Source organism: Chinchilla lanigera, unplaced genomic scaffold (assembly GCF_000276665.1).
Source record: "Chinchilla lanigera isolate Chin_1 unplaced genomic scaffold, ChiLan1.0 scaffold00166, whole genome shotgun sequence".
Taxonomy (NCBI): Eukaryota; Metazoa; Chordata; class Mammalia; order Rodentia; family Chinchillidae; genus Chinchilla; species Chinchilla lanigera.
In genome coordinates, this window is record NW_004955567.1 from 789,090 (window position 1) to 809,774 (window position 20,685).

Consider the following 20,685-nt stretch of genomic DNA (forward strand, 5'->3'; position numbering starts at 1 on the left):
CCATCATCACCACCATCACCACCACCACCATCACCATCATCACCACCATCACCATCATCACTACCATTGCTATTATGATCACTACCACCGCCATTTCCATCACCACCATCATCACCACCACTACCATCATCACTGCCATTACCACCATCACCATTATCATCTCCATCTTACCACTGCCACCATCATGAACAACACCACCACCACGACCACCATGTTTGGCACCTGTGGTTTTCACGAATCCAAATCAATCTTGTGATTCCATCTCTCTTGGGTTCCCCTATCCCTCAAAAATGTCATTTACACCTATTTTTAGTTAGATACTATGATTTTCTTTGGTTTGTCTGAGAGGAGCTTAAACTCCCACATCTTGGAGAGGGTCATACATCTCCCCTCAGAGGTCTCTCCTCCTCCTCTGGGGTGGTGGTGGTGGGTATAGGTGTGCTGGGGGGCCAGGCCACTTCTGCCAGTCTCTTTACGGTCTCACCCAGTTGCCCCAGGCCCTGGGCAGCCTCTACCAGCTGGGCCAGCCCTAGCCCCAGGGCTTGGCGTTCCTGCAGGTCTTGTTCCAGGACCCAGGTCAGCCTCTGCAGCTGGCCACCAATGTCTCTCACAGCAGCCACCAGCTCCACCAAGGCAGGCGGCTCACAAGCCATGACCCTCATAGGGGGTGCTGGGGAGGCACAGGGGCCAAGGGGGTCCAGGGTCTGACCAGGACTTGGCCCTAAGGGGAGGTGGTCAAGGGGAGGTTGATCCAAGGGATGGGATGTGGGTGGGAGGGGGAGGTCAGAGATCACAGTGGGGCTGGAGGCTGGGGCCGGGGTCTGGGTCTGTGGTGGGGTTAGTGTGGGGTTCTGGCTCCTGGGGGTCCTGAAGTCCTTAGTGGACAGTGGATCCGTGCTTGAGGCTGGAGGAAACCTGGAGGGGCTGGCCTCTGAGGCCGGAGAGGGCGCTGGGCTCCACATCTGAGATGTGGGGGTGTGAGGGGCCCCCTTAGAGGTCACCTGGGGGTGCAGGCTGGGCATAACCCTCGGTGCTGGGGTGGAGGAGGGGAACTCTGTCCCTGGGGAGGTCGCAAGAGACTGAGTGGTGATGACAGGGCTGGAGGAGGGGTTGGGAGGCCGGGTGGGGTCAGAGATGGTAGGAGGAGGAGGAGTGGTGTGGTGGGGGCTTGTGGCGGGGAGCGGGGTTGTGGTGGGGAGCGGGGTTGTGGTGGGGAGCGGGGTTGTGGTGAGGTACTGGGCGGTGGTGGGGATCGGGGCGGTGGTGGGGTTCGGGGCGGTGGTGGAGTATGAGGCAGTAGTGGGGTGCGGGCTCGTGGAGCGCTCTGGGGATCCAGAAGTTCCTGTGGCTGTGCCCAAATCTGGTGTTGTGTCAGATCCCGGGGTCCCCTCTGGCGGTGCAGAGGGCTCAGACGTCAGCTCCTGGGGCGCAGTGGGCAGTGAGGTCGGTGCGGGAGCGAGGTCGGGCGTGGTCGAGGAGGGCAGGTCCGGGGTGGGCGCCGAGGTGCCCGGAGGGACAGAGGTTGAGTCAGAGGTCAGCGGCGGCCCAGGCGAGGCGGAGGGGGCCGGGCGCCGCGTGGGAGGCGCTGCCCGGGCTGCAGTGGGCCGCAGCAGGCGATGGTCGGGCCCCGGCCTCCGCGGGGAACCTGGGGGAGGAGGGGGACACAGTCCGCCTAAGGTCAGCCCGCCCCGCCCACTGCCTCGCCCACCTCCCCGCCCCCGGGAGACTGGCCAATAGGAGGTCGCAGGGCTCAGGACGTCACAGGTCACCAGCAGACTTCACCCAGCCCTAAGGCCCCTCCTCCCGCCGCCTGCGAGGCTCCGGGCGCCACCTGGCGTCCTCTGCGGTGCGCAGGTGCAGGTGCAGGGACCCACTGGACGCGGGAGACCGGGTGAGGGTGCCAGGGATACAGGAGGGAGGGGGCGGCAATCAGCCGGCTGGGGATGTGGGGGGATGTAGGAGGATGGTGGGGGCCGCCTTGGGGTACAGAAATACCGGAAGCAGGGAGATATGAGATTATTAAACGGCAATCTCAAAAATCAAGATACACTTTTTTTTGGTACTGCGGAATGAACTCAGGGCCTTTGCACTGGGCTACATCCCCAAACGTTTTTTATTTTTTATTTTGAGACAGAGTATTGCTAAGACATTAAACTGCCCAGGGTTGGCTTGAACTAGTGATCCTCCTGCCTCAGCCTGCTGGAGTGCAGGGATGACACTTATACACACCCTGGGCCATGCAGGCACCTTGGCCATGTAGGCACGGACACCATGTTGGTGTCTGGGCTCACTCTGCAGATTTCCTATCATTTCCTTCCTTGCAGGGGTAACTGGCAAAGTCTGTGTGAAGGTCTCCCAGCCTTGCCCTGCGAACACCTCAGGCCTTGCTGTGAACATATCCTGCACACTGCAGGTTGTTGGACACCATCTGTGGCCTCTACCACTTCCAGTCACCACATCCAGCACTGCCAGATGCCCCGTGGGGCACCGCTAGCCTTGATGCCACCTTGTCCAGGTCAGGGCTTCTAAGAGTCCACCCCGAGGCACAACTCCCTAGGCCGCCTGCTCACCTGTGTCCCCCCGGGCCCTGGGAGCCGGAGAGGGGTGTCCTGGGTGCCTGGTAGTGCCACTGAAAGGGGTGGGTGCTGGCCTGGCTGTGGTGGGCGTCCCCTTGACCGGGCTCCTGTCCAAAGGCGTGTCCCATGTCCCGGAAAGTTTGTAACCATCCTGGCCACCTGCAGGGACACAAGGAAGAGGCTGAGTCACGCCATCCTGGTGCTGCCGTGCGGCGGTACAGGTGGCTGCAGACGGCTCGCTCGCTCCGGCGGCTCCTCCCTGACCAACAGCAATGTAGTGGTCAGTCCAGGTGCTCCTGGCTTCCCAGACAGAGCTGGAAACCAGAGCATGAAATAAGCTCAGGCCAGGTGTGGTGGCACAAGACTGTAGTCCCAGCACTCAGGAGGTTCACGTTGGGTTTGTGGCCCGCTTGGGCTACAGACTGAGTTCAAGGCCAGCCGGAACTAACAGCAAGGCCGTCTCAAAAACCAAACAAAACAAACAAAATTATCTATTATTTCAGCTCCCCGTGACCTGACCCTGTTCTTCCTTCTCCTTTTCCTGGGGAAGAAAATTCTATTTTATCTTTATTAATGAACAGCTCGAAATAGTTCTGTAACACCTTTTTTTTTTTTTGTATTATTTTGGCTGAATACACTTGGGTCATCTCTGTAGAATAACTTCACGTAACATCTAAACTTATTTGATCTAGCTGTATATCCACCATATTATTTAGGGAGACTAGAAGGAGAATTCACCCTTCTAGCTTTGTTGACCAACGAGCTTATTTTAACAAGAGCTTTCTGGAGCTTTTCATTCACATCCTGTTCACCGCCCGAAAGTATGTAATCCAGTAGTTTCTAGTATATTCACAAGGTTGTACGACAGCCACACAGTCAAAATCGAGAACAAGGCTGGGTGTGGTGGCACACGCCAGTAGTCCCACCACTCAGGAGGCTGAGGCAGAATTGCTTTGAGTTCAAGACCAGCCTGAAACACAGAGCAAGACACTGTGTCAATGCTGGGCGCGGTGGCATATGTCTGTAATTCCAGCACTCAGGAGACTGAGGCAGGAGGATCGTTGCAAGTTTGAGGCCAGCCTGGGCTACAAAGTGAGCTCAAGGCCAGCCTGAACTGCATAGCGAGACCCTGTCTCAAAAACAAAACAAAACAAAGCACTGCGTCAAAATGAAAGAGAGGCAGAGAGCGGGGGACATTTTCCACCCCTAGTGCCATGAAAGAAGGAAAAAAGGTGAGGGGAAGAAGCCTATCGGCGGCGAATCACTGCAGATCTTTCCACGGCGCTGGTTTCCGGAGGGCCCCACGAAGAGTCAAACTTCCCGCGGCTGCCTGGTAAATGTCAGCCCACTTGCTGTGTCTTCAGAACCCACTCTCAGAGCCTGCTGTGTGCTAGTGGCCTGTCTCTGTCCCCGACTTTCTTTTCTTTTCAAATTTTTTCCAGTACTGGGGACTGGACCCAGGGCCTTCCCACCGAGCTGTATCCCCAGCCCTTTTTTTACTTTTTATTTTGAGATCGGGCTTCATTAAGTCCCTACATCCTACTGGCTCTGTCCTAGCCAGGCTGGTCAAGGTAGGAGCTTCTCTGAGACCCAGCCACCTCCCCCGCGCCCGGTCTGGGAAATGGGTCTCACTCTGGCAGCTGGGTCCTGGGGTGCAGGGCTGGTGCGCTCTCTGTGTTGAGGACCTGTGACTCCGCCCCTCCTCACTCACCTCCACAGCACACCCACTGTGAGCACCCCCGGGGTTTATCTGCACGCCCGTGGGCTGGGCGGACACTTGGGCTCCTGCTGGTGTTTGTGGTCATACATACAGCTCTGAGGCGGGGGTGGGGGCACATGCCTGTCCTCCCAGCACCCTAGGAGCCTGAGGCAGTAGCATCACAAGTTTGAGCCCCACTTGAGTGACTTAGTGATTCTGTGACACCTTGTCTCAAAGTAAAAACCAAAGGGCTGGAGACATAGCTCAGAGTAAAGGTCCTGGCTTAACCTCCAGTACTAAAAATAAAGAAAAAACAGCACCAGTGAGCTCCTTGTGCTGCACTGCAAGCTGGGAGCCAGAATCTCTCCATGGCTACTGGTGGGGCTGCCACAGGCGCTCATTCTAAACGAGGTACAGGGGCTGGAGATTTAGCTCAGCAGCAAAAGAACCTGCCGGGCAAGTGCAAGGTCCTGAGTTCGATTCCTAGTATCAGAAAAACATAGTGAGACCCTGTATCAAAACAAAACAAAAAGTACAAAAAAAAGTAAATAACTAAATGAGGTACAGCTCCCCCAGCCTCACCCCTTCCTTTCCTGGTGAGCTTGGATTCTTCCTCTTTTGGTAGTGGGTGGTTTTTTGATACAGGGTCTCACTAGGTAGCCCAGCCTGGCCTTGAACTCGTAGCACTCTCCTGCCTCAGCCTCCTGAGTGCTGAGATCACAGGAGTGCACCACCATGCGGCTCACTCATCCTTTAGGACTTAGCTCCGGGGCTTTCCCCTTCCTGCTCAGGTCGGTCACCCCTCTCCATGCCCCCGGGACGCTTCAGTGCTGACCCTGTCCTTCCCGGCCTCCCTCTGCAGTCTAGAGGTAGCTCTGCCTCTTGTGGTTCTTCCTTCCCCGTGCCTCAGTTTCCTCCTCCAGTGGGCTGGAGGACAGCACTTCAAGGCTCCTTGGGAAGGAAGTGAATTAAGCCGGGTTACTGGCTCAAAACAGGGTAACACCAGGCCTTTGCACATGCTGCTTGCTCTGTAAGGAACACACAAAGAGGGCTCTACAAACCTTCACTGTAATAATAACAATCATCATGGTCCAACCTCTAACCTCAACCTCCCACTTAACCTCGGACCCTCTCCTGTGTGAGACCTCACACAGCAGAACTGTGTGATTCTGCAAAACCCCTGCCTAGGCTATGCCTGCGGTCGTGAAGCACCCCCAGCTTTGCCTCTGCCCGCCCCTCTGAGCCCCCGGCACCACTGCCGCCTCCTGAGGTCCCCACGTGCTGTGCTTCTGCCTGCAGTGCTCTGCTGCTGTGGCTGCTGGGTCTCTGTCTCCAACTTTCCGTCCGCACCCCCACCTAACCCGTGGTGCCCCATAGGCTCAGCTCCTACCACAGGACCTGAGGACGCCCGCTCCTGCCCTGGGGTCTTTGCCAGCGCCATGTCTGCTGTGGTGGGGATCTGCGCGGCCACCCTGCTGCTCCTCTTGAGCTCCTGCCCACCCTCTCCCGGGCGCGGGCAGCCCTCGGTCCTCACAGCTGTGTCCAGTGGTGGCTGCCACGCCGTCCACACTGGCCTGAGCTGATATCAGTGCGTCTCCAGGTGCAGCGCTCTCGGAGGTCTCAAGAAATGTTGTTTGAAGAATTGAAAAGTGAAAATGCAACCTCCTTAGGCCTTCGGTTTGTCTCCTGCATGCTCTCTGGACCTCCTGCTTCCACTTCTTCATTCACTCATTCATTCAACAAACAAGTGAGTCTCTCCTGAATGTTAAGCACTGCCCCAGGCACTCGGAATAGCACCCCACTCCTCAGACCTTGCACCCTCAGATGCATAACCTCAGTGTGTGACCTGAGATGGCAAGAGCGACCTTGGGTTCTCCAGGGGGCCTAAACTGATTCTGTATAAAGGGGTGATAGAAAAATATGGTGAATTCCAAATTCTTAAAAAATTATTACAGTGAAAGACACATTGCCATGGATATTGCCCCTAAAAATACTTCCCTCACTTCGGACACACTGCCCCATCGTTCTCGTCCCTTTCTGCGGCAGCTAGGCAAGTCCTCTTTCCTGAGGGTCCTCATGGGGTACAATAAAAAATATGGTGAATGTGGCTGCCAGGTACCATCCAACTGGAAGGCAGGCTTATAAAAACAGGCCCCTTTGTCCTCATCCACCTTGCGGACCGCATCTGGCACCGTGTGATTGCCGGCTCTTCCCCAAAGTCAAAGTGACCACAAATGGGAAACATTTAGAATCAACTCAGGACATTAGCACAGCGCAACTGAAGACACTCAGGAGAGTGCACTCCAGAGCTGCTCCAGGAAGCGGCAAGGATGATGGGATCGTGTTTGAGTGAGGGGAGGAATTTTCATTTTGTTTTGTTTTGTTTTGAGAGAGAGAGTCTGGCTAGATAGTACAGGTTGACCTTGAACTCACTATGGAGCCCAGGCTGGCCTCGAACTCATGAGGATCCTCCTGTCTCAGCCTCCCAAGCACGGGGATGACAGGCGTGCGCCACCGCGCCCCTTGAGGGGAGGGTTTTGAAGGGAATTCGAGGCAATGTCTTTTACTGTAATTTTTTAAATTAAATCATACACCATTTTTAAGACTGTACCTCATAAATCCTTCCCACTGTCCTCTGCTGCTGAAGTCCTACCACCGCCCTGGAGGTTTTGCTTGATTTCTCGGCTGTAAATAACCACTCCTGCCTGAACCCTGAAGCCGTTGCTCATTTTCATGAAGTGACTCCAACAACCAGTGCTTTTGCTGTTGGAGGAGACCTGTAGCCTTCCAGCAGTTCCAGTCCCCGGAACCCATAATGGAACCTGCAGGGGACCCGGACCCCAGAACCCACCCCTTTCCCACCCCAGGGCAGGGTGCACGAGTGTGTAAACCGGATCCACAGCAAGGCCTCTGAGTCAGAAATAATTTCCTTGAGGTCACTTATCCCATCACCGGAAACACGGTGTTAGCTAGAGGACCCGTGTCACCGGGTCGCCAGAATGGCGCCATCGAGAGTACGCGAGCTCCCCTTGAGCATTCTCAGCACCTCTGGAGCAGAGGTCTTTCCCGGAGGAAGAAACAGGGCTCTAAGAGGCGAAGTCGTTTTTTCTTTGCCATTGAAGAGATGAATTCGTGCCTGTCCTTTCTCTCCCCCGCACCCGCTTTTTTTTGAGACAGGTTGGGTCTCGCTAAATCATTAAGTTGCCCAGGGTGGGCGAAGTGCCATTCTCAGAACTTCGATTCTCCTGCCTCAGCCTCCCAGAGTGCTGGGATTTCAGCCCAGCGCCCGCACGCTGGCTTCCTATCTCCTTCCAAAGTCTTCCCGTTATTAAGGCTGCACAGGACATGGGACTGTGTCACACTTTGCAGCTCTGCATTTGGCTGCAGGCCTCTCCCTGGAGGGACACCACGAGGGGGCGCCATGGGGTCAGGAAGGCCGCGCTGGGTCGCTAAGAGGCAAGGCTCTGGAGCGCGGACTGCGTTCGGGCAGGACGGCGCCTCTGGAAGCCCAGGATGCTGAGCCCGACTCGGCCTGATTCTCCCCACCCTAGTCACGCCGCCTGCTCCCTCCCTGGCCCGGGTGGCAAGACCGACTGCAGTTCCGTCCGGTGCGCCTCTCCCGCCTTCATAGCGGCGGGGACACGGCACCTCCCGCGGCGCCCATCTTTCCGCCCTGCCCGGACTAGGGCCGGCGTGCGCATGCGTGCTGAGCGCCAGAAAAGGGCGGGAACGGACGCGCAGCCCCGGAGCAGGAGGCGCAGGGGCGGCTCTCGGCAGGGGCGGGCGGAGCGGCCCCGGGCCACAGAGGCCCACACCGGGCAGGGGGAGCGTGAGGTGAATGGGGGAGACTGAGACGGGCCACTGAGGAAAGGCAGGGCAGGCGCAGGGGCGCCTGGGAGGGAAACAAGGGCTGGAGAGACCACGGGGGGCACGGCGGAGGGAGAGATGCGTGGCGGGGCAGAGAGGAAAATGGCGGGGGACACAAGCAACGAGGGGGTGAGGCGCGGGTGAGGGGACGGGAGTGGGAAGCAGGGATGAGGACGGTGAGAAAGGAAAGAAAAACGAGAACATGGGAAAGGCGAGACAAACAGAACCATGCGAACTGGAGACAAGAGGAAAATGGGAGAAAGAAGGTTCCGCCCGTGAGAACTGCCGCGAGCGACCGGGATGAGGTGGAAAGTGAAAGAGGAAGAAAGCGGAAGGAGGAGTGCAGGCAGTGACCTGGCCCGGGAGGAAGCGGCCAGAGTGAGGCAGGAGCAGAGGCGGGCGGCCATGCGGGAGACAGGCAGGCGCGCAGGCGCGCAGGCAAGCGTGGGCGTGGCGTGGGACCTGGGGGAGGTCAAGGCCCCGCGCTGGCCGTGAAAGGGAAGGTGACGGGGACACGAAACAGGCCGCGGGGCACAGGGCAGCGGAGCTGTGCCCTTGGGTCCGCCTTGCTGGGGCAAGCCCAGGGCGAGCAGCAGACAGAGCCCACGCGCCAGCCGTCCCCGCAGGTCCAGGCCAGTGCCTGAGCTTTGAGGACAGGTCTGCCTTCGCCTGCTTTGGGGGACCTAGGGCGGCGACAGTGATGGTGGCGTGGCAGCCCAGGGCTGAGGGGTCTGGAGGGTTCCCACCCTAGCAAGGCTCTGGATCAAGGGCCCCAGGCCGGCGTGGTAGAGCCACTTCCCAGTGGCCCTGGTGGCTTAGGAGGAACGTAGGCTGCTCTGATCGCTCAGAGCCGTGATTCCTCTCCTGGGCCGGGAGCAGAGGACCACCACTGCGCTCGAGAAGGGAAGGCTCTTGGGGTCTCTGGAGCCCGGGACAGCCCGCCTGGGTCGTGGTGGCTTGAGCAAGCTCACTTAGAAGGGACTGTCTGCAAATGGCAGGGAGAAGAATGGCGGCTGATGGGCCCCCACGGCCACCCCATCAAACCCTCACCTGTGACTGGAGGGCGCCGTGCTGCCGGGGAGGAGATCCCTGGGTGCCTGGTGGTACCCCATGGAAGAGCACGTCCAGGCCCTGGTGCCGTGGTGGCCCCTTTGGCCAGATCCTCTCCCAAAGTGGGGTCCCAGGTCCAGGAGGGATAATCGTCATCATCTGTGTAGCCTTGGGAGAAATGAGGTGGTGGTTGATTGGATCCCTGGCTTCAAAGGTCCTTGCTACTACTCCCTTCCCTTCTAGAGTCTGCTGGAGCAGCTCCCCAGTGCCCCCACCCCAGCCCCCAGAGAAGCACCCCAGTACAGTCCCCTTGCCCCGCTCTGACTCCATCCCTCGGCTTCCTCCCTGCCCGTCCCCTGGTACCAGTGCAAGCGAGCCCCACGTCTTCCTCGTGGTCACAGTTGTGCTTCCCCCATCCCCCTGAGGGGCAGTCGCTCAGCGAGGTCTCACTGCCCTTACAGCCCATGTCATCCAACCAGATGGGCCCGGTCCCTGGGCCATAGTGGGTTTTGCCCACTCGGGCGCGGACCTTTCCACAACCCAGTTCCCAGCAGACCACAGTGGCATCCCGCAGGTCCCAGTTGTCATCACAGACTGTCCCCCAGCGTCCGGCATGCCACACTTCTAGCCGGCCAGCACACCTGTTGGGCCCGTCGGCCAGACGAACCCGGAAGGGGCCTGGGGGTGGAAGGCCCTCGGGTCAGGAGCTGGGGCAGCCTTCCGGGTGTGCCCCTCTCCCTTCCCCTCCCACTCACCCGATTCCCTAGAGATGCTGGCCGTGGGGGAGGAAGCTGGAGTCTCAGCAGATGGCTCCAGGGAGGCCTGATGGATTTGTTCGATGGTGGTCTCAGAGGTCATTTCTCGAGGGCCTTGAGGGGACAGTGTTGTCGTGGTCCCTGAGGGCCATTCCCAGAGGGCCCGAGGAGTTGTCTTGGAGGTGAGGTATGAGGTCCATCTGTGGGGAGCCTCCGTGGGCAGCCTTTTTGGTAACTCAGAGGTTCGTTTTGGGGAAGCTTCAGTGGTCAGAGTTTTGGTCTGTGAGGTTAGTTCTGGGGAGCTTTGGGTACCCAGGCCTCTGGGGTGTTTAGTGGTTGGCATCCTGGGAGGCTGAGTGGTTGGTCTCTTTGCGTTTTTGGTCACCCACTTCTTAGTACTCTTGGGGGTTTTCCCTGGGGCCTTAGTGGTTGTTTTTTCGGGAACACTAGAGGTTAGACTTGCAGAGGGCTTGGTGGCCAGTTCTCCCGGGAGCCAAGCATCTCGATCTCTACCCAGGCCAGGGAGCCAGCTCCAGCTGAAGGGGTCTGCGATGGTGTCCAAACCAGGGCTCCCTGGGAGGTGAGTGGAGAAGAAAAAGAACGGTGAGACACCACAGTGACAAGATTTGTCCAGGGCCCTCCTCTTTAGCCAGTCACCAAATTCCTGTTCATTCATGGGACAAAAATTTATGGAGCACGTCCCATATGCCATGCATTGTGTTAGAGCCTGGGGACCAGGGTGAGCCAAAGCCAGGGTGACGCCCACCGTCCTGGCATTTACTGCCTAGTTGTGACTGACTCCTTTGCCCCCCTAAAACCTGTCCCCTCCTCTACACCTCCCTAGCCTTTGCCTTGAATCAGGGACCCCACATTCTGTGCCTTCTGATGCATCTCCCCACCTCCATGCCTTTCCTTACTGACCACCAGAGTGGTTCCATGTCTGACAGGCCACTCCCTATCCTCAGACCCTTCTATAGCTCTTCATGGCCCTCAGCAAGAGGGAAAAAAAGACAAACCCTATAGCATCAGGTAGAGTTAAACTCCATCCCTTGAGTCACCACTGTTCATCTTAAAATCTTCCTGATCAGCATGTGTACAACCAAGGATCCACCATGCCTGAAAAAAGTTTGGCCCCTTGCCCCTGGCTGCGGGGCCCTGGCACGACTTGCCCAGTAAGCGATTCTCTGTGTGCCTGAGGGGGTTTGGGCCATGCGCTGTTGTCCCTGCTAACAGCATGATTTCAGGGCAGCCACAGAAGAGGTCAGCCATGTCTACAAGATCACGACCCTACAGAGCTCGATCCACCAAGGCTGGGGGCGCACCCCTGGTGGCAGGACTTCACGCTTGGTGTCGCACCATGCTGCTGGGAAAATTCAGCACAGTCTGCATGACTCTGCCGGGAGGGGACAGCTGGAGCTCACACCTCCTGTCTCCTGAGCCCTGCCCTGTAGACTTGTTCCTGTGGCTGACTTTAAAGTGAGTCTTTTCACCAGAATGAACCAGATCCATGAGTCTAACAGCCCTTCTGGTCCCTCCAGCAAGGCCCTGAAACAGAACATCTTGTGGACCCCCCAGCTATAATCTCACAGGCTTGCAGATGTATGCTTGTGCATCTCTTCCCTCCGTAAGCCACGGACTTCCCAAAGACCAGGACCATGCACGGTCCATTCTCAGGACCCAGCACCCCACTCAGCTTCTGGCAGCTGAGAACAGGCCTCAGTGCATGCGGGGGCACGAGCGCAAACACATGCAGTGCTTCAGCTGTCTTTGCTTCTCTGTCTCCCAGGGACTCTACGTCCACTTCTTTGTGGGAGACTTTGATTCCTGGAAGGAGGAAGAGGAAGCTTCCCTGGGAATCTGGTGCAACTTTGGACAAATTACTCAACTGCTCTGTGCCTCAGTCTCTTTACCAGTCAAATGGGCGAAACATCCGTCAACCTAGACTTGTGAAGTTGGAATGTGGCCACATGTGGCAAAGCGGCACAGGGCTGGGGCTTAGGCACCAGCATTCCTTTGCTGTTCATGTCAGTGCTTGTTCCTGTTCCTGCCCCAGGGAGCCCTCCTAGGGCTAGCAGGTGGCAAGGGCATGCTTACCAGTGCACGTGACGCCGACGTCCTCATTGTGAGCGCAGTTGTGTTTCCCCCAGGGAGCAGCAGGGCAATCAGCGAGCGAAGCCTCCGTCCCCACACAGCCCACATCATCCAGCCAAATGGGGCCGGCGCCCCAGCCGAAGCGGCCCGCAGCAGGATCCGGCTGCCGAGGCCCCCCACAGCCCAGCTCCCGGCAGACCACGGCCGAGTCCTGCGTGTCCCAGCTGTCGTCACACACCGTCCCCCAGCGCCCATCGTGCCACACCTCCAGCCGGCCTGAGCACCTGCTGGGCCCGGCCACCAGGCGCAGCTGGGGAGACCCTGAGGTAGGAGACAGGCAAAGAATTAGAGAGGGAAAAGTGAAGCCTTGGAAACCATGAACCAAAATAAATCTGTCCTTCTAAAATGCATGAATAAATAAATAAATCTCTTCTACTTAAAAAAAAATTAGAAACGGAAACTATTCAGCTCTCAACTTTTCATCTGCCTTTCCCTCTGTTGTTTCCTCCTCTTCCTCCTCCTCCTTGTTGTCTTCCTCCTTCTCTTTCTTCTTTTTGGTCTTTTAATAAAGGATCTTGCTATGTAGTTCAGACTGACCTTGAACTCACTTTGTAGCCCACACCGGCTCCAACTCACAGTAATCCTCCTGCCTCAGCCTCCTGAGTGCTGGGATTACAGGCATGTGCCACTGTGCCCGGCTTTCCTCTGTTTCCTGCCTATGTATCCACCTATTCATCCATCTAGGCCTTCCCTCCTTCATCATTCCTTCCTGCCTGCTAAGCAGCAGGGATTTGTTGAGGTCTTTTCTTGCCCTGTCTGCGCTGACTACAAGGGATAGAGTCAGGCCTGGGTGGGTGGTTCCTCAGAAAGCCAAATAGAATTACCATATGGTCCCAGAAATTCCACTACTAGGAATATACCCAAAATAAATTGAAAGCAGGCACTCAAACATATATTTGCATGCAAATGTTCTCAGCAGCACTTTTCACAATAACTCCAAGATATCCTAAATGTCTCCCCATGTACGAATAGGTACGCAAAAAGTGATATTTATGTTGGCAGTGATTTCATAGATACGGCCCCCAAAGCATAAGCAACAGAAACAAAAATAAGACTACACCAAACTAAAACACTTCTGCTCATCAAGGGAAACAATCAGCAGCGTAAAAAGGAAACCACAGAATGGAAGAAAATATCTACACACCATAAATTTCTTAAGGGGTTAGTCTCTAAAATCTGTAAGGAATTTCTACAACTCAATAGTTTAAAAAAAAGTAATCTTTTAAAACTGGGCATTGAACAGACACTTCATCAAAGACAGTATACAAAGCACCAACGAGTATGAAAAACCATTTTTCACTACCCATCAGGGAATTGCAAATCCAAAGCACAATCAAACGTCACCTCACACCTGTTAGGATGGTCACTAAAAGGTAACAAGTGTCAGTGAGATGTAGAGAAATTAGAACCCTTGAAGACTTTGGTGGGAACGCAAAATGGTACGTTCTGAAGGCTCCTTCAAAGATTAAAAATAGAACTGCCATACGATCCAGCGACCCCCCTTCTGGATATATATCCCAAACAGCAGTAGAATCTCAAAAAGACATCAGCACTCCTATTCATAATAACTAAAATGTGAAAACAATTAAATGGCCATCAACTGAGGAATGGATAATGAAAAGGTCGTATATACATACAACAGAACACAATTCGGCCTTTTTTTCTTCGGGGTTTTTTTTTTTTTTTTGGTTTTTCTCCGATACTGGGAGCCAAACTCACGACCTTGCGCTTGCCAGGCAGGCGCTTTGCCGCTGAGCTAAATCCCCAGCCCCTTTTTTTTGTCTTTTTGAGATAGGGTCTTGCTATGCAGCTCAGGCTGGCCTTGAGCTCACTATGTAGCTCAGGCTGGTCTTGAACTCGCAAAGATCCTCCTGCCTCAACCTCCCAAGTGCTGGGATTACAGGTGTGTACCACCATGCTTGGCTATTCAGCCTTTAAAAAGAATGAAATGCAGTCATTTGTGAGAACATGGGTGAACCTTAAGGACATTATGGTAAGAGAAATAAACCTGTTGCAGAAAGACAAGTACAGTAGTATGTAATTCCATTTATATGAGGTCTCTTGAGCAGTCGAATTCACACACAGAGAGAAAGAGGAGTGGTAAGTGGGTGTATGGGTACACCCCTATAACCCCAGCACTTGGGAGACTGGATTACATGGTGAGACCCTGACTCAAAAAAACAGCCTGGATGTTGTGGCACACGCCTGTAATCCCAGCACTTGGGAGGCTGAGGCAGGAGGATCATTGAGAGTTCGAGAACAGCCTGGGCTAGAAAGTGAGCTCAAGGCCAGCCTGAACTGCAGAGTGAGACCCTGTCTCAAAAGGACAAAGAAAAAAAGGAGAAAGTGGAAAAGTAGAATGGTGATTGCTAGCAACTAGTGCTTAATGGGTACAGATTTTCAGTGGAGGGATGACAAGAAGTTCTGGAGATGACTGGTGGTGACAGTTACATAACAGTATAAATGCAATTAATACCACTGAGCTCAGTACACTTAAAAATAGTTAGAATACTAAATTTCTGTGGTGTATACAGTTAGGCATTGCTTAACGTTAGGCTACATCCCAAGAAATGCACTGCCAGGCAGTGTCATCATGCGACGTCATAGAGTGTACTTCCACAAACCAGGATGGCTGCAGTGTCACCAGGCAGTATGATCTCATGGGCCACCACCGCACGCGCAGCCTGCTGTTAACCAAAATGTCCTCATGCGGTGCGTGACTGTATTGTACCACAATCCAAAGAAGATATATTTGGGCTGTGGGACAGATCACCTCTGCTTGGATTCTGGCTTTTGGATTTCAGCTGCAGGGCTGGGAATACAGCTCAGCGGCACAGTGCCTGCCTGGCAAGCCCAAGGTACTGAGTTCAATTCCCAGTTCCCAAAAAAAATCCAAACCAGTACAAAGTCCACTGGATTTCAGCTGTGCCATCTCATTTGTAGCATGGGGAGTGCAAGCATTGCCTGGATTACAGTGCAACAGGCCGCAGGAGCCAGCCAGTGCTCAGTAAATGTTGGCTGTTATTATTTAGGAGAAGGAGAAGAGGCCTCTAGCAGTGGTGAGCATGGAGAAAGCAAGCCCCACTTCCGTTCGGCCTTTCCAACCCCGAAGGGACAGCCTACTAACCACGCCTTCTCACCTTCTCATTGGACGATTCACACCTGGGCCTGGCTGACTCAGAAGGGACTGGCCTCCCCGGCGGGAGTACACCTTTCTGTGCTCACCAACTGATCCAGAGCCCACGCCCAGCTGCCTCCTTACGGGGTGGTCACACACAGGACCACTGTACGCCTGCCTTCATCACCCCGGGGCCAGGTTTCAGGCAACCACGGACAGCCTGACGCCTAGAGTCCTTCGGCATGCCCCCTTCTCTTGGGAACTTCGAGCACCAGACTCTTCCATCACTGTTGTTTCCTTTTCTGACACCACCAGGCTGGAGCCGTGGTGCGCCTACATTTGAAAGCAACAAGCACCATTGATCTGGTCCTTTTAAGACCTGTGTGAAGGAGGCCATTTACCCCCATTTGCAGAAGGAGCAGCCTGGGTATGGTGACGCAGACCTATAATCCCAGCACTCAGAAGGCTGAGGCAGGAGGATCTCCGCGAGTTCAAAGCCAGCCTGGGCAACACAGTGAGCTCAAGCCCAGTCTGAATTACATAGCAAGACCTTCTCTCAACAACACCAAAAACAGAACCAGAAAGCCTCCCTGGCAAAAAGGCGAGATGGATTCATTAGCAGAGCTGATATTTGGAGCTGGTCCAAGGGCCTTGTGACAGTCGCGTGGGCACACTGCGGGGCACGGGAAGCCAGAAGCTTGCTACAGTGGATTCAGTACGCAGGCCCAGCTCCAGAAGGGGGCCCTGGTTCAGACAGGGTTATGGATTTTAGGGTGAAGTCAGAGAGCAAGAACACAAGGTGCATCCTTCTTTTTTGTTTGTTTGTTTGTTTGTTTTTCTCCGGTACCGAACTCATGACCTTGCCCTTGCCAGGCAGGTGCTTTTGCCGCTGAGCTAAATCCCCAGCCCCCAAGGTGCATCCTTCTGAGACATGAGCCCCGCTCCTCTTCCCGCCTCCCCTTGCAAGAGGGCCCCCCAGGAACAGACTCGGCCGGGGCTGGAAGGGACTCACCCGCATCTGGGCCCGGCTCTCGTGCGGCAGTAGGAGAGGCTGGAGGAGGCGAGCTGCCTGCGGTCCCTGGAGCCCGGCTCGAGGTGCTGGGGGAGGATCCGGGGGCTGCCTCCCCGGATGCCGAGCTGTTTCGGTCCCCTGCGGGGGCTGTGGAGGCCACATAGCCGAGGGGCATGCCTGGGCCGGGAAGAAGAGATTCCTGTCCCACCCCTTCCGCACAGCCTCCTCTGCTTCCACTACCCGACCCGGGAGACCGGAGACCAGGCTGGGGTGGGCATGAAGCAGTAGGGAAGCAGAGGTGGGTGAGTTTAGGGCTCAAAGGGACCGGGGGCCCTGACCCCATGAAGAGGCCGAGGGGGCCGGCCCAGTGGGGGCTGTGACGAGGCTGAGGCTACGTTAGCACCACTGACACCTGGACCGGGTCATTCTGTGTCTGGGTGGGGGTGACATCCTGTGCTCTGTCCCTGACCTCTAACTCCTAGCACTGACAACTCTGCCAGCCCCACTTGTGACCATCAAAATGTCTCCAGGCACTGCCCAGTGCCCCCTGGAAGGACGGAACTTTCCCCACTGAGAATAACAGATGCGGACGGAGGTTCCATCCGAGGAGAAGCTGGGGAGGTGGGAAGCCTGAACAGTGCGTGCGGGCAGAGTGGGGAGACCTGCACCTCCAACCTTTGTCCCGGACTCCGGTGCCACCGCCCCCTCCCACCCTGCTCCCCCCCTCACCGTCACACACAGCCCCAGCATCCTCGCGATGGTGACAGTCATGCTGGCCCCAGGGCCGCGCAGGGCAGAACCGCAAGGCTGTCTCGTTTCCCAAACACCGGAGGTCATCCAGGATGATGGGGCCAGAGCCCTCCCCAAAGAAGGCGCCCCCTGGAGCAGCCAGCGCCGCCCCGCAGCCCAGCTCCCGGCAGGCCACGGCGGCGTCACGCAAGTCCCAGGCGTCGTCACACACCGACCCCCAGCGCCCGCCCTGCCAGACCTCCAGGCGGCCGGCACAGCCGTGGGGCCCGTCGGCCAGGCGCAGCCTCGGGGCAGGGCCTGGGGAGAGGACGAGGGGAGGGGCAGCAGGAGGGCAGGAGGGCGGGACAGAGCAGGCCTGCGCTGGACCTCAGGGCCCTGGCACCGAGAGCTAAGGGACGGAGGAAGTGACCGGTGAAGGGGCCCCAGCCTCTGCCTCGGTCCCAGCCCTGTCAGAGAGCAGAGGCCCCGGGGACAGCTAGACACCATGTCGGCAGTGGAATTCGGTAACAGGCTCCCAGCCAGTGCCCGCGCCTGCCTCAGCCTCCCTCCACACAGCCCCTCCCCTTTCCCTTCTTCCCGCCTCAGGTCCCTCGTTGGCCCGCAGAGACACAGGACCAGGGAGCCAGGAGGGGCTGGCCAGCAGAGGGACAGAGGAGCTGCCGGCACCCCCAGCCCCACCCCTCGGGGAAGCACACCTGCCTGAGGAGCCAGGAGGGGCTGGCCAGCAGAGGGACAGAGGAGCTGCCGGCACCCCCAGCCCCACCCCTCGGGGAAGCACACCTGCCTGAGGAGCCAGGAGGGGCTGGCCAGCAGAGGGACAGAGGAGCTGCCGGCACCCCCAGCCCCACCCCTCGGGGAAGCACACCTGCCTGAGGAGCCAGGAGGGGCTGGCCAGCAGAGGGACAGAGGAGCTGCGGGCACCCCCAGCCCCACCCCTCGGGGAAGCACACCTGCCTGAGGAGGACGGCGGCTGCCACTGTGCAGAATGGGGTGGGGAGGCAGAGCAGCCCTCAGTAGCGGCCTAGAGGGAGCGGGGCAGCTGGGCTGAGGGAGGCAGGAGGGAGGCTAGCGCCCGGCCCGACGTACCCGTGCAGACCAGCCCCGCGTCCTCGCTGTGGTCACAGTTGCTCCGGCCCCAGGGGCTTCGGGGACAGTCCCGGAGGGCCTGCTCGCCGCCACCACACCCCACATCGTCCATCCACACGGGCCCCAAGCCGGGCCCGAATCTGGCACCCCCAGGGGCGGCCAGCGCGCCCCCGCAGCCCAGCTCGCGGCAGGCCACCGTGGCGTCCCGGAGATCCCAGCCGTCGTCACACACCGTGCCCCAGCGGCCACCATGCCAGACCTCCAGGCGGCCAGCACAGCCGTGGGGCCCCGAAACCAGGCGCAGCCGGTCTGAGGGAAGGCGGGAGGGAGGGAATAGGGGGCAGGGCTGACCCTGAGTCCTCCGGAGCCCAGGTGGAGAGCAGCACCCCGTCCTCAGGTCGGTGGGACTAAGCCTTTTGCAGCCTCCACATTTGGGGGCAGAGGCCTAAGGATGCTTACCTTGGCGGGGGGCCCCAGTCGTCAGCAGAGGGGCTCGGGTGGACTTGGTCTGCTTGGGCGGCCGGGGGCTTTTCTTCCGGGGGCTGTTCTGGGGGCTCCCAGCTGGGCGGGGGGCTGGGGAGGAGAGGGCCACAGGTCAGGATGAGCCAAGCCGCTCATCCTGCCTGTCATCCAGGGCCAGAAAGGCAACCTGTGGGAACCCGTCTTCTGCCGGGAGGTCCGTGCACACCGGCCCGCTCCGGCCCTCTCCGGCGGCCGAGGTGGGCGGGGTGGGCAGCCCGCCTCGGGGCTCACCGTGAGTCATGGGGGGCTCCTCGGAGGCAGGGCTCAGCTCTGCAGACAGCCCCGGCCACAGTTCCCCAACCAGCGGGGAGGTTGAGTCATCCCGGGAGTCTGCCACCCGCTGGCCTGCAGAGAGGGTGACCGGAGTGTGGTCACTGACTGTCCCTGACAGGCACAGGGCCGCCCCAGCCTGGGCTGCCGAGCCACTGAGACTTAGGGGAAGTAAGCACTTGGGCTCTGGGGTGCCCCCTGCAGGAGGGTGGAGCGTGGCCTTACCTGCGCAGACCACGCCCGCGTCCTCCTCGTGCGAGCAGATGTGGGCCTTCCAGCCCCGGTGGGGACAGAGGCCCAGCCGCCCCTCGCGGCCCTGGCAGGCCAGCTCGCTGAGCCACACGGGCCCCGTGCCCTCCCCAAAGAAGGCGCCCCCGGGAGCGGCCAGCGCCCCCCCGCAGCCCAGCTCGCGGCAGGCCACCGTGGCGTCCCGGAGGTCCCAGCCGTCGTCACACACGGTGCCCCAGCGTCCGCCATACCAGACCTCCAGGCGGCCAGCACAGCCGTGGGGGCCGTCGGCCAGGCGCAGCCGCTCTGGGGGTGGGAGGAGAGGTGTGGTCCCTGCTGGGGCACTGGCGAGGCCAGGGACTGGGTGACAGGAGGGCCGGGGTGACACCACAAGATGCCATCAGGACACCCGCGTGCTGACCTCGGGGGGCTCAGAGGGGAGAGTGTCCACAGACGTGGCCCCGGGGGCTGAGAGCAGCAGGCGAGGTCACAGCAGAGCAGGGGCAGCCAGGGACCCGGCAGGGGGGCAGCACGAGGCCGGGGAGGGGGGCGGGCAGGGGAGGACAGGGACACTTACCCACGGCCTGGATCCCCAGCAGAGCTGCTGCAAGGAGGAGGTAGACAGTGAGGGAGGCACAGACGCCTCCCCGCTCTGCGTGCCCCACACTGAGGGCTGGGGGAGACACAGCCCTGCCCAGGGAGCCCTGAAGTTGGGCTGGGGCCCAGGTTGGATGGCGGGGGCCCCAGGGTCAGGTCCCTCGAATGCTAAGAGGCGGGGACAGGGCACGCAGAAGGCTGGGTCCCAGGGACCGGCGGGCAGCCAGACGTCAGAGTGTCCCAAAGCACCAGGGCCAGCTCCCAGAAGTTGGGAGCCAGGGGTCAGTCTGGGCCACTCACCAAGGAGGCAGGCCAGGACCCTCATGGGTGCAGAGTCCAGGGCAGGGCTGGGGCGAAAAGGGGAGGAGGAGGAGGAGGAGGCAGCGCCCAGCAAGGCGCCCGGGACCACGGAGGAGCAGGCAGGGCCGAGGCCGTGCCAGGACGGAGAGGCTGGGGAGGCGCGGGCCGGGGTGGGGAGGGGCTGGCCGGGCCAGGCCGAGGCCTGGGAGGAGGGAGGTGTCCGACTGCAAACACCCACTGGAGGGGAGTCGGCCAGCGGGCTCCAGCCGCGTCCCAGAGCTGGGAGATGCCGGGGAGGGCCAGGCCTCTACCCACTTCTCGTCCAGCCAGGGAAGCACGGTGGGGAGCAGCAGCAGGGAGACTTCTCATCAGGAGCCAGAGAGCCCTCCCTGTAGACACCCACCAGGCTGGAGGCTTGCATGAAGCCCCGGGGTCCCCACAGAGGAGTGGCGGAACTCAAGTCCCCAGAAAGGAAGGTGGGACGACCAAGGGTCAAGGCTGGGGGAGGGGGCTGCACACACACACACACACACACACACACACACACACGCTCCACACCAGCCAGCTGTGAGGAAAAAATTCGGTAATGGGGAGCGTGACTCAGAAGGCCTGGCAGGGCCTGGCGGCCCATGAGCTCACGAGCTCCCGCCTGCCTCCACTCCAGCAGTTACTGTCAACTCGGAGAGGAGGAGCCAGACAGGACG

At 58.5% G+C, this 20,685-nt stretch overlaps 1 protein-coding gene and 1 long non-coding RNA gene across 8 annotated transcripts; one reads left to right on the forward strand and one right to left on the reverse strand.

The window, feature by feature from the left end:
• Positions 1-306: 306 nt before the first annotated feature.
• Ssc5d (scavenger receptor cysteine rich family, 5 domains) lies at positions 307-20,508 on the reverse strand. Of its 7 annotated transcripts, none has more exons than XM_005413316.2 (14): positions 19,982-20,507; positions 19,662-19,685; positions 19,082-19,390; positions 18,818-18,931; positions 18,524-18,637; positions 18,065-18,373; positions 16,958-17,275; positions 16,229-16,405; positions 12,042-12,359; positions 9,948-10,520; positions 9,556-9,870; positions 9,193-9,360; positions 2,571-2,735; positions 307-1,645 (listed from the first exon to the last, which is right to left on the reverse strand). In XM_005413316.2, the coding sequence occupies exons 1-14, from the start codon at positions 20,004-20,006 to the stop codon at positions 378-380; spliced, it is 4,197 nt and encodes a 1,398-aa protein (XP_005413373.1). In that variant the 5' UTR covers positions 20,007-20,507; the 3' UTR covers positions 307-377. The 7 variants fall into 7 exon arrangements, with proteins under 7 accessions (XP_005413373.1, XP_013364691.1, XP_005413372.1 ...); XM_013509237.1 differs by having other exon boundaries at positions 19,082-19,444; XM_005413315.2 differs by having other exon boundaries at positions 19,662-19,688.
• Positions 8,030-12,020, forward strand: LOC106147489. The gene is made up of 3 exons (XR_001232419.1): positions 8,030-8,109; positions 10,465-10,527; positions 11,036-12,020. It is a non-coding gene; the product is annotated as an uncharacterized LOC106147489 (long non-coding RNA).
• Positions 20,509-20,685: the final 177 nt, after the last annotated feature.